The sequence below is a fragment of the Typopeltis vanoorti genome, chromosome 23, assembly GCF_054136105.1.
Source record: "Typopeltis vanoorti isolate ZY-2024b chromosome 23, IOZ_Tvanoo_1.0, whole genome shotgun sequence".
NCBI classification, from domain to species: domain Eukaryota; kingdom Metazoa; phylum Arthropoda; class Arachnida; order Uropygi; family Thelyphonidae; genus Typopeltis; species Typopeltis vanoorti.
Window position 1 is genome coordinate 3653672 of NC_143571.1, and position 14248 is coordinate 3667919.

At 35.1% G+C, this 14248-nt stretch overlaps 1 protein-coding gene across 2 annotated transcripts in view; it reads right to left on the reverse strand.

The window, feature by feature from the left end:
- The window catches only part of LOC150093578 (vacuole membrane protein 1-like), a 229721-nt gene that overhangs the window by 154706 nt on the left and 60767 nt on the right, over positions 1-14248 (reverse strand). For both annotated transcript variants that reach the window (XM_090413135.1, XM_090413134.1), the window contains exon 4: positions 12571-12681. In XM_090413135.1, the coding sequence (XP_090269261.1) occupies positions 12571-12681 (111 nt within the window). The remainder of the gene's footprint in view (positions 1-12570; positions 12682-14248) is intronic.

Below are 14248 nucleotides of genomic sequence, written 5' to 3' on the forward strand. Positions count from 1 at the left end.
ATTGACAGATTTTCCGAAACCTTGCAATTATATATTAAGTTCATTCGGGTGCAATGAAATCTGTGAAAAACATCAGCTTACTGAGCCAAGCAGAATCGTTCAACTGAGAAAATTCGTGCTCCATGCCCTTCGTATTTAAATATAATTTAATTTCATTTAAGCATTCAACAAACGTTTCAAGTACTTGGCCAAGATTCAACCATCGAATATTATTGTACATTAATAGACCATTGTACACTGATTCAACTTCGCTTAAAAGTGAATTAAATTCTCATTTGTTTAAAGCCCTTGCAGCAATAAAGTTAGTTACCTTTGTCGCAATTCTCATCACATCATCCAAATACTTGAAGCCTGATTTCGCACACAGTGACTCCTGATGTATAATACAATGGAAACAAACCAGGGGATGACCAACATATTCTGTAAATTGTTTGATAAAACTGACATTATGGCATTATATTAGACGGGCCATCAGTTGCAACCGAAAATATTTTCGATAAATCTGTCTGTTTCTCATGAAACACTTTAACAACACAGTCGCATATGTCTTTACCTGTCATGTTTTGAGGTAAATTTTTTAACTTTATCAATTCCTCGTGCATAGAATCACCGTGAACATACCTTGCAATAATAGCCAATTGAGCTGATGCATAATATCTGTAGTTTCGTCGAGACAAATGGAAAAACAATGGCATGAGCTGAAGTCTTGTTGTATTTGATTTTCTATACTAGCATTCATTGATATAACTCTGTCTTTAATAGTATTCCTACTTAATGGTAACTCTTTCATGCACTTTACAATAGCTTCCTTATTATGAAAGTCCTCAAATAAAAATGGTGCACACTTTACAAAAGCTTCTTTAATATAATCACCATCACTAAGTGGTTTCCCATGTTCAACAATAGTATGTGAAATACTGTAACTTGCTACTAAATTTGAAGGTCCTGAAACAAATTTAATTAAAGTCCCTGATTGTGATTCCGCCAGTTTTAGATGTTGCGATATGTATTCTTTGCATTCTTCAAAAGTTTTTTCTAGAAGCCATTTGTGCTTAGTACAGAGAACTTTATTGCTTCTATCAATAACACCATACTGTTCAGTCCAGGCATCTTGGAAATTTCTTCTACTTCCTTTCTGTGATAATTTTAGTTTTTTATTAGTGCTAGCTGCCATTGTAAAAGGGTTCACAAATTAAAAAAAAGAGCACAATTATATACAGCAGTAATTAAGCAGTAATAATTAATAAGAACTAACAATTACTGGAAATGAATTATACACCAGAACTCAAATTACTTAAGTGGCAGACCATGCAAGACTACCAGTACTTCTTTCAGCAGGGTTGCCAGATTTATTACCGGTGCATTCGTAGCAACCTTGTTATGTTTTACTCTCTATCATGCTACTAAATAGCAGCTATTTAGTAGGTTTATTTAACAAAATTTACTGAATTTATTGCAACTATAAAAATGTTTTCATTATTTACTCAGATAAATTTAATATTTAATGCTGCGAATTATATTTTCTATTAAAGTGGTTTTAAATAAGTTTAGAACTTGTATTACTCAGTTGAGAGACTTGGAATGCATACATGAACAAATTTCACACAGAAGTCAAATGAAAACTAAGTTTATAATATATAAAGCACGTATTTATAAGTTTGTATCGTATAATATTGATAATAATTTTTATAAGTTTGTATCATATAATATTGATAATAATTTTTATAATATCATATGACTATGCAGAAATTATAATGATTAAGAACGAAAAGGTAAACTTAAAACGCTCGCTGTTTATAGGCTAGTTACAAAATAAAATAGAAATAAACTAACTACAAAATAAAATAGAAATAGGCTAACCATAAAATATAATTATTTCAATGAACCGAAACCTACCTTTGCCTTAACTCAGAGTGATCTTACACGATTTATCGCAGTTTTTTCATCAGAATACCAATATCTTTCAACATCCAAAGTGTGTCACCTGAAACCCTCAAGTGTGTCAGTGCTGACATGCATGTCATAGGTTCGCCATCACTGGTCTAGATGGATTGATTTAGTTGGAAGCATTTAGAAGCACAGAAGGTTAGATATGACAATATTGGAGTGCTCACAAGTAATAGATTGATTTGGAGAAAAATTATTGATAGGAAATTAATAATAATGCAAATTTAATCATGTAGTGCTGTCATTGTAATCTGAATACCCATTAGGAGATATATATATCAGGAAATTCATGATGAAATTTTTTAACATGGATGAGCCAAGAATTTTTTTTTTATTTTTATCAATTTTTATATACATTTTTTTTGTATTCATTTATTACATAGTCCAGAAACCCTGCTCTAGAGATCAAACATCGAAATGTTTCAAGCCACATTGTCAATAAGACATTTATTGTTTATCTGTGTTAGAAACGTATACTGGAGAAAAAATAAAATAAAACTGAAAAATTTTTGAACTACTTGGATTTGAAGAGTCATAAAACTGACATTGAAATATTTGGCATTATTACTGGGTGACTTCTTAAATGCTGATTTAAAACAAAGCTGTATAACTGAGAGGAGACCTCCACATAGCCTTTAAAGGAATGCGGAGAACCGACCAGGGCTTCTGACCTAATGTCCAATCCTCACCTTCTCGTGGCGTATCTTGTTGGGTCTCTACCTGGATACTGAGGATGGGCTGACAATTTGGAATTTAGCCGAACAAATTGTATGCTTATTGGCATAAACCAAAATACAAAATGATGGTACAACATGACAAAATTTCATGCCGGCTGGGGCGTCGCCCGGTTAAACAAGGCCCCCGTTGTTTTCGCCAGGGAACCAGGGCGAACAGCGAAAAGTCAGCTACTGGAACAAATCTGAAAACAAACCCCAACTCAACATCACCAGAGTTAAAGATCGGTACTGTCAACGTAAGAAGCCTGAATGGTAAAGAAATGGAGCTAGCTGAGGAATTAGATAAGTAATGGATCAACATAATAGGGGTGACTGAAACAAAAAAGACCAAAACTGGTGAGATCTTTCTGAGCAATAAATACAAAATGTTATATTCAGGCAATGACAATCAAGGAAAAGAAGGAGTAGCCATAGTATTCAACACAAAATACGAGGCTAATCTTCTTGAATGGCAGTCAGTCTCAAGTAGAGTAATGTGGGCAAATATGAGAATGGGGAGCTGGACAATGAGACTTATTTGTGCCTATGGTCCCACAGAAGGTTCTACTAAGGTAGAAGTGGAGGAGTTTTTTGAGGCTTTAGAAAAAGCAACTGACACAAAGAAAAAGGAAAAGTTAGTCCTTGTTGGGGATCTAAATAGCAGAGTAGGAAATGATTGTGAGACATACAAAAATATTTTGGGAAAATTTGGAGAAAAGAGCAAAGCTAACAATAATGGCAAATATCTGTTGGATTTCTGCTCAGGACATGGACTAGTTATTACTAACACTATGTTCCAACATAAAAATGTGCACACATTCACATGGAGAGAAGAGGCTAGGAATAAGAAAAGTCTCATTGACTATATTATTGTTGATAGTGATGTTTTCTCCCTGGTGCAGGACACCAGAGTGTACAGAGGATTTGAAATTGGAAGTGATCACTATTTAGTCTTGAGCAGGATAAAATTGAATTTCATATTGAAAAGAATAACATGTAAGAAAGTTTTAAAGCGAATAAAAGTTGAGCAGCTCTCAGATGTGAACTGTAGACTAAAATACACAAAGATTATTGAAGAAAAAATGAAAGAGTTTGAGAAAAGGAATCAAACCTTGGAGATTCAGTGGCAAACTCTGAAGAAAACATTGATTGATTCTGCCAGAGAAAAATGTGGTGAGGTTGTGTGCAAGGATAAAAAAATCAGAACTCCCTGGTGGACACAGGAAGTTAAAGAGGCAGTGAAGGAAAAGAAGAAAACATATCAAATGTTCCTGTCAAATAAGTCAGCTTGTGCTCTTAGAGAATATAGAGACAAATGCAAGAATGCTAAACACTGTGTAAAACTAGCTAAAAAAGTCATGGGAGGACTTTGGCAAGAATATAGAAAATAAATATCAAGAAGGTGGCAAAATATTCTGGAGGTTGTTGAAGAAGCTTAAGAATGGAGGAAAGAGTGCTGTAAAAGGAATTAGAGATGATAAAGGTGACATGAAAACGGGAGAAAAAGATATCCTCGAAGTATTGAGTAATTACTTTGAAAAACTGCTAAATGAAACAAGCAGTGATGACAGCACAGTGGTAAAAAACACTGCTCAGGCATGCAGTCAGGAATACATATCCATACTTGAAGTAGAAAAAGCCATCAAAGGCTTGAAATGTGGAAAGGCAGCCGGAGTAGATGATATTCGACCAGAAATGCTGAAGTATGGTGGTATAAGAGTCTTACAGTGGCTGCACTGCATAGTTCAGAAAGCCTGGACAGAGGGACGAATTCCCAATGATTGGAGTACAGCTCTCATAGTACCCATATGTAAAAAGGGAAATAAAACTGCATGTGAGAATTACAAGGGTATTTCCCTACTGAGTGTTCCTGGCAAGATCTATGCAAGTATACTTGAGAAACGGTCGAGAAGAATTGTGGAAGAAAAGCTTGGTCAAGAACAAGCTGGATTCAGGCCAAATAGAGGCTGTCAGGATCAGATCTTCACTTTACGACAAATAGTCGAGAAAGCATGGGAATATAACAAAGATCTGTATTTTAGTTTTGTCGATTTGGAAAAGGCATATGACAAGGTGCCAAGAGAGAAGCTATTCGATACACTGCAGTTATATGGTGTCAATGGGGCATTATATCAAGCAATACTTAGTCTTTATTTGAGTTGTAAGTCAGCAGTTCGAATTGAAGGAAGTACAGGAAGATGGTTTAATGTTAAATCTGGTGTGAGATTTAACATTCACATTATGAAGGGAAATGGTATTAAACATGATATCAAAATTGGAGATGTTAATGTCAGCTCTTTGCTTTATGGGGATGATGTTATACTTCTAAATAAATCCGCTACAAGTCTGCAAGATTCTCTGACTAAATTGAATAGCTGTTGTAATAGATATGGTATGAAGGTCAGCAATAAAAAGACAAAGCCAATGAAAATAGGCAGAATCATTGAAAATGTCAACTGTGTTGTGAATGGAGAACCTGTGGAACAAGTAAAACATTTCAGCTATTTAGGCACGATTTTTACTGAAGATTGTAAATTAAATATAGAAATAGACAACTGAATCAACAAAGCTGGTATGGTGGGAAGTCAATTGAATAAATTCATATGGAATAAGAGAGAAATTAGTCGAAACACTAAATTAGCTGTATACAAGACAGTGTTCAAACCAGTTTTAACTTATGGATCTGAGAGCTGGGTCAGAAATAAAACACTTGACCAAAGACTAGAGACTGCAGATATGAGAGTCCTGAGAAAGATAATAAGCGTGAATAGATGGCATCAATGCAATATCATATTAAAAGCAAGGATATTAGGAAAGAATTTGACATTGTCAGCATCCAGGAATGTGTTAGCAGAGCTAATCTCAGGTGGTATGGTCACTTAAACAGAATGGGCGAGGAAAGATTAGCAAAACAAGTGTTCTTTGCCAGGTTGGCAGCAAAACGACCCAGAGGAAGTCCAAGATATAGGTGGATTGATACAGTACAAAGTGCTTTAGACGATAGAAATGTAAGATCTGATAATGTTGGAGTCTTGACAAGTAACAGACTGATTTGGAGGAAAATTGAAGATAGGAAATTAATAATGATGTAATTTTTTTCATGTAGTATTATCATATCCTGTACACCCCTTGAGGGTACATGGCAGGAATTCGATGATGATGATGATGACTGATGGCACAGCTAATTATGATCAGTAAACATACAGGATTGAGCTGCCGTAGCTCAGTTGGTATAGACGAAGGCTTTTGGTCAGAAAGATCTGGGTTTGATTCCCATCCAAAATGTAAGGAATCTTTATCTGGTCTCATATGGAGGTAGAGGGTTTTTTTTGTCCCTCAGAACAGACAAACACATGCAGATAGTTGTTGTAATAAGATGATATAACGGGTTTAACAGGTCAGAGATTTTGATACAGAACATTAGCCTACTAGTTTCGCCACCTAACTGGTGGCTTTGTATATGCTAGATAACTCTATACAAAACAGATTAAAGAAATATATAGGACGCACCTGCTAAACAATCACTGACCAAATGCTAACATACACGCTCCACACATTTGTGTAACGGTTCATATGAATTTGATATTTTTCATCCTTCTGTTATGTATTAGTTGTTATTTAAGTTTGTTTTTGTTCAAGCCACCAGTTAGGTGGCGAAACTAGTAGGCTAACATTCGGTATGAAAATCTCTGACCTATTAAACCCAGTTTACATCACCTTATAATACACAGTGATAGAAAAAAAAAAATATTCATCATAGTTGGAAGTTTTTCCAATTGGTTATACTATAAATTAAACATACCAAGAAATTATAATCTTGGTTTAAAGCAAACAAAGTTTGTGCCTAAAGTATTTTCAGGACTGAGGCAACTCGTATATAGAAGCTAATGACTTCACATCATTTGCCCTAGTATCCCATAATGCAAAGCACATATCCTAATAGGTATGCATAATGCTATGCATTATGGGAAGGGTCACTACCCAGACTGGTTTCGACCTTCACTGAGGTCTTATCAGTGGGAGCCAGACCCAGAGGTGATACTAAGGTTGAAGTAATGCTGAAGTCATTTTCATATGCGAGTAGCCAAAAGGTGTAACACCTTACTATTAAAATACTCTGAATTAGAGATAGTTGTTGTAAGTTTTCCTTGTAAGTTGTAAGCATTACTTCAACCTTAATATCACCTCTGGGTCTGGCTCCCACTGATGAGACTTCAACCTATCACCAGAGGTGATAGGAAGGTTGATGTAACAGCTATCTCTAATCCAAAGTATTTTAATAATAAGGTGCGACACCTTTTGGCTACTCATATATGGAAATATGACTTCTGCATTACTTCAACCATGGTATCACCTCTGGGTCTGGCCCACTGTTGAGACATCAATAAAGGTCGAAACTGGTCTGGGTAGTGACCCTTCCCATAATGTATAGCATTATGGGATACTAAAGCAAGTGATGTGAAGTCATTAACTTCTATATACAAAGTGCCCTTCCCTGAAAATACTTCAGGTGCAAATTTTGTTCGTTTGCACTTGGCATCTTTAATTTAAGGACAAGCAGATGTCATAATGGCAAAGAGCTAGTTGAATTTATTTAAATGAAAGAGAAAAGCTGGTCAAAATACTCAACCAGGAAGTACACACAAGCATTATATAAGAAAGCGTTCAAACTAATTTAACTTGTGAATCTGGGGGGGGGGGGGGGGGTAGAAATTAAAGCAGTTGATGAAAGGCGAGAGAGAGAGTTCTGAGAAAAATTAGGAGTAAACAGAGGACATGAATGGCAGAATCATTAAAAAATAAAGACATTAAAAAGTAATATGATAATGTTAGCATTCAGGTGTGTAAGCAGAGCTAATCTATGGTGGTGGATCACTTAACGAAAATGGAAAAATAAAGCAAAAGAGGCTGATGTCAAGATGGCATGAAAGATACAGAGGACATGCAAGATCTAGGTGATTTGATGCAGCTAGAAATATTCTAGAAGACTTAAATATAATTTGACAATATTTGAGTTCTGATGGATTAATTTGAAAGAAATATGTTGGTAGGAAATTACTAATAAGGTAAACTGAATCACACAGCCCTATAATATTATCCTATACGTCCATGAAAGTACACATGACGATACTCTAAAATTCTTTGTGAGCATTTCTTGTGAATGCACATTTAATACAAGGAAAAGAATAACAATTATTTCATAAACAATCACAGTAGTTTCGAACTCACTCACTGTATACCTGCAATTATACTTCAGCTCACAACTTGCTCATATAATCAACACATTCAAAATATTTTAACTCTAAAAATATTACCACTAAAGTAGCAAAATACCAGACCTCAAATTAACTGGAGTTCAGACTGAATGAATGAAGATTACCCAAGAGTTTTATGAAATTTATTTTTATTTCAATTTCTACATTCAACTGTAATTGCTGTAATTGCAGCATAATTCATGATGAAAAATACTTCCAGAAAATTATTATTATTATCTCAGACCTCCAGGGAGTAAAGGACTCATCGAGGGAGGCTATAAATCACCCAAACCAGCTATCAACCTTCCCTGAAGTTCATGCACACTAGATGCACTCACCACCCCTAAGGGCAAATTATTCCACTCACTCACTGGTTTTTCTGGGAGAAAAACGTAGCTCTAATCCCTTTCTTGACTGCCAATAAATTTAACTTTCCATGGATGCCCCCGTGGTCTCTCCCCACCTTCCACATAATGAAAATTTTCATCAGTTGATATCCTATAACACCCATTGAAAAGTTTATAGACCTCCATCATATCACCCCTCTTTCTCCTGTTAACCAGAGCCTACAATCCACATACTCAATCTGTCCTCATAATCTAAATCCCATAATCCAGATATAATCTTTGTAACTCTTCTTTGCACCCTTTCCACAGCTTCTTTATCCCCTTGGAATCCAGGAGACCAAATCTGCACACAATAATCCAGGTGTGGTCTTATCAAAGCCTCATACAAAGGCAAAATGACTTCCTTATCCTTACATGTCAAGGTTCGCTTCAACATCGCAATTATCCTCGAGTTGTATTTGCAACTTTTGATATGGGACCTTTGAACTTCAAATTCCTATCCACCATTATGCCAAGATCCCTAGCCTCATCAGTTTCTTGTAGCATAACCCTGCTAATATAATATGCTGTTGGAACTCTAATCATGCCAAAGTGCATAACTTTACACTTACTAACATTAAATTGACAGCCATTTTTGTTTGCCCAAATTTCCTGTCTATTCAATCATTTTGTAATTGCTAAATATCAGTAGCATCCCTAATTGCCCTGTCTGTCTTTGCATCATCGGTAAATTAAATCTGGAAGATTCACACCCACTGTATACCACTTTTTGATATCTGTCTGTCAACCCCCCCCCCCTAAAATACAGAAAATTTACAGCAGTTTAGATGACACTTGACTAAAAATGCTCAAATACAAAAAGGTATACAAGTTACGCAGTGCAGCCAGTGTAAAATTCAGAAGACTTAACCAAAACATCAAATTACAGGTGGGGAGAGCTCCAGTACGCTATGTTAGCTGTGTATGTTTTCTTGAGCCAGACTGCCTGTTTTATGGGGGATTAAATAGCCCAAAATCCATTATAAACATTCCTTATAACAGAATTTCTACGAATAAAAGATAACAGATTTATACCAAAGCATATTTGAGGTAGATGAAAAATTCTAAGAACAAGCTGGATTAAGGCCAAACAGAGGTCATTGGCAAGTTTTATTTTTATTTTTTTTTTTCAATGAACCAGTAAGTGGCTAGGATTAATATTTTAAACACTGGGCTCCATACAATTCTCAACTGCTTTGGAAAAATTCATTTTCATTTGGGAAAATGAAAGTCACTTTGTGAGTACTCAAAGTTTTGTAACATAAATTTTGGTATATTATACAAAGCAATGAATTTCACTCATTCACTATGTTTCTCATAGCATACCATCACTGATGCTACATTTCAGTGATTTATTGCCAAATACTCTGCACATTTATCACCTTTCCCCTATACACCTCTGCACTCACAATATATGAACTTTTACATGAAAGAAATGTTTTTAAGCTCAGTTAATCATTTTGTCTTTGAATAATACTTTATGTCCAGTGCATGTGATGGGATTCCATACAGATTCATCCCCCACCCCCCCCGCAAAAAAAAAATCCAGTTGCATATCCTCATACAAAATTCACTGGTTTGAATATGCATGTGTGGGTGGGTGGGCTGAAAATTAATTGCTGGCAGTTGAAGTCAAATGACAATAATCAGGAAATTAATGCCAGAGATGTAAACTTGTTATCAAAAGTCTCAAAATCACTGTATTTAATTTCACAGTCTTCACCACTACTGGTCATTATCTGGAATGTCTTCCAGATCAGACTCCAACAATTCACTAGCCTGTGCAGCTGTATGCATCTTTTTTGAAATTCTGCATCATTGCTATCAGGTCTTTTATTTATTTTTTTTCTTTCTATCTCAATTAATTGTTTGGTTAGAATTTTACATTTTGGCATAACAATGGCACCAAAATCATGCTAAATTATTTTGACTTTTATGCAGTAAATTCCAGAAAAACCAGCCAGTCTATTTTTAGAAAATAAAATCAATCAAACTCAAAACTATGTGAGTAAGTTATGATTTAGCACTGGCAACATGATTGATATGAACAGTATCAACTACCCCCCCCTTCTCTCTCTATCCAAATGAACCAAAATCCATTAATATCTGCCAACCACAGTATAACCAGACTTTTGTTTATATATGTTATATATATATATAAAAATCAGCCCTACATGAGATGATCCAATATGTATGATACAACAGGGCAACGTGTGGGAAAGTGGTCAGAAAGAAGAAAAAAAATTGTTGAGTTTCTTGAAGATCATTGAGGAAAACAGTATGGAGAAGACTGTTCCAAAGAGAAAAGTTGCAGAGAATGAAGAAGTAGGAGAAAGTTGGTTCAAATAAGTTTGAAGTCAAACTGTATGAGGTCTTTTCAAAAAAAGTTCCAGAACATAATTTATTTAAAATATATACAAAACCTCGAGATATAGGAACATATCCCATTTGAAAAATTTTCCTCCTGCCTCAATACAGTGTTCCAGTGTTTTTAATCTACTTTTGGAAGCATCTCTAGAATGTTCTAAAGGAATATCTTTGAGATGCTCTGTTGCATTCTGCTTAATTTCATTTACATCATAAAACCTTAATCTATATCCAAGTTTAATTAAAAACTTGAAATTAATGATCAACTTGACATACAAGTTGATCATTAATTCTTGACATCAGAACACTCAAAAAGAAAAAAACTCGTTCAACAAAGCACCGTGGGTGACCGAGATGATGCGACTACTGTAGGCATGTTTCATTGAGTTACAACACATCCATACACATCTGTTTACAAAACAATATGCCAGCATGCTCAATTTCTTCATAATAATAATAACTGCCTCAGAACTTTTTGAACAGATCTCATACATGGATGCTAACCAAGAGCTGCTCATATTCATACATGATTAGAAAAGCATGAAGGGATGGTAGCAGACAGTTCAGTGGAGCAGGAAAAGAAATGAAGTTGTGTCCATTTTTCTGGTTAGTGACTTTTACAAGGTGAAAAACATGAATTTCCAGAAGGTAAAATCCTGCCACCTCAATATGAGAATGGCTAACTTGTCTTCAGGTGAAAAAGCACTCAAACATTCCCTGTCTTAAATTGGGTTTGAACCCAGATCTTAACAACAAAACAGAATCACTCACTAAGCTACAGAGGCACAGCCAGTAAAATTATATAGTATGTTAGTTCTATTTAGTATATGTTTGTAGCACTTCTATAGTGCAATTGGAAAAACAATGGTACATTGCACCTTTCATTTAGAAAAGACCTAAGTTTGATTCTCGTCATGATGAGAGGAATATTTATATGGATTTTTTAAATTGAAGCTCATCATCATCAAATTCCTGACATGTACCCCCAAGGGATGTACAGGATATTATGATAGTATCACATGAAAAACTTACATCACCACTAACTTCCTATCTACAATTTGCAATTCCACATTTCAATTCAATTCCAAATCGATCTGTTACCTGTAAAGACTCCAACATTATCAGATCTTGCAGCAAGGTTTTCCTCTCAGAAACTCGAGTTTTTAATCCTGCGTACAGGCAAATCAGTTGTGATAGGCAGGAGATGGTGTTGAATGGGATAATGGTATTAGCAATTTGTTCTGTGTAGTTAGTGAAGTAAATGATGAAGACAGAGTTGCAGAGTGCCCTCCCTCAATGAGTCTTTGGACTCCTTGGAGGTGTCATGTAATAATAAGTTTTCAGCACCTAATGTACACTACATTAGTGGGTAGATCAAGGATTAATTTATTAAGGTTGCTAAAAAGCCTTGGGAAATCTTCAAAGCCAGGAAGAATTTTACAAATATTCTGTGGCAGTAGAATTTCGTACACTTTATTTTTACTACAAAATGAACTGTTACAATTACTAGAAAACTAAGATATGGAATACAAAGTGGCACAGCAAAAATATCAAACTGATGAGAATTCTGATAAGACAACTAAAATAAGTTTCATAACATGAATGCTAAAAGCCAGTCAAACTATGAAAAGGAAAAAAAGAAACTGAGATAAATTTATTCAGTGCTGTTGATGTGCCAAATAGCATAAAACTGAAATTGGCTATAAGAAATACATTGCATGGGAAAGTAAATCAACATGAGTCTATGAGAGGAATCCCATTTAGAAAAAGGGAATCATGCAATAATACACACACACATTTAGCAACTTCATAAAACATCCATTCCCATAAATAGTAATTGTTATACAACTAAGAGGAAAAAAATTGGGGAGGGAAAAGAAAGAACAAGGAATGACTTACCAAATACAGGATGAATGTATGTAGTCCAGTACCTAAACCTACAGAAGATAACACTCCTAATCCTATCCAATAAATACTGCAAAGAATTTTCTTCTCTATGACATGAACATACTGTAACAAAAATTAATACCTATATTAAACCATCACAATGAAACATGAATGAATATTTTAATCCACATGAAAAACTATACATATAAAAAATGAAAATATAGAAGATGTGGGAAATGGCTACTCATTCCCACTAAAAATCCTGAAATATATTATAGATAATATCAGTAACAACATTTTAAGCTATACTGTGATAAGTTTTTAATGACTTGTAATAGTGTAACAATTAATACAAACATGTAGGCATAAGAATTAATAATAATAGTTTATTACTGAAAATATTTCAGCCTGAAACTAACAGGCTATCATCAGTGCACAAGAGCATCCACAAGGTGCAGCAAGAACAATGGAATGCTATTCCTTTTCACAGATATGAGCTGCAATGCAATGGGTAATTAAAATAAGATGAAATATAAAATAATAATAAAATTACATATATAAATCAAAATAACATGAAAAAAAAAAAAAGAGGGGGTACTGTTTACCATTTATCAAGATGAGACTCACCAAACAGCTGTGTAGCTTGGTTTTTAATACCTTTGGCAAATTCATAGCTAAGCACCTTTTATAATGTGACAATTTCAATAATCCGCAAAATATCCCACCACTGGTACCCTTTTGATATCGGCACCCTTGGCATCTGCCCAAATGCCAAATCATTCTTACATCTCTGCTCTTAAAATCTTTGCTATGGATCATTCTGTTTTAAGTTTGGGTGGTGTAGAAGCATTTCAGCACTCTCTTTAAACAACTACTATAACTTAAACTGACACTTATGTGATTGTGTATTGAACCAGAGGATATTGCAGTCAATGTCTACTCCATGTTGTGCCATACCCGATTTTTCAGGCTGATTGTTGGTGATGTAAGATTTGTGTTCCTGCAGCATTTATTGGCCAAACAACTGCAGGAACACTGAAGCATGAGCTGAGGCAATCATACTGAACCTGGTAAACACTAGGGAGAAGAAAGAGGAGAAACCTATTTCTTTTGTGGAGGATAACCAGGAGGAGATTTTGTTAACAGGCAAAAATGCAGGAACTAAGCTGCATCTTTTATCAAACCTTTGCAATTGCTTCACCTATGATGTATGGAACTGGGACTCTCCATACAGAGTCTGGCTTTTGTTACAGATGTGTTTAATCTTTGTAGTCAACCATTTTGCAGTGTTACATTATCCTGGTTAGGATGTAGGTAAAGAATGCTCAGATTGGCACCAAAATGCCAAAAATATCATCCGAAAGGAAGACTGTAGGTGTACTGAGGAGAATAAGGAGTCTTCAAGGTGTTCCAAGTAGAAATTGGCTAATGCAGAAGTTTAATGAGATTGCCTCTGATTGTACTTTGGACAAACAGGATGTTCAGTCAAAGAACAAACTGCAGAAACACTAATCTTATCCATGGTAAGCCTGAAAAATCTTGTCTGGGAAAGCATGGAATGGACACTGACCACAATATTCTCTAGTTCAGTACATGCCTGTTACATGTGTCAACTTAAGCCAGAACAACTGACATATTTAAAGATAGTGTTGAAATCCTTCTATACAACCCAAACTTAAATCAGAATGAC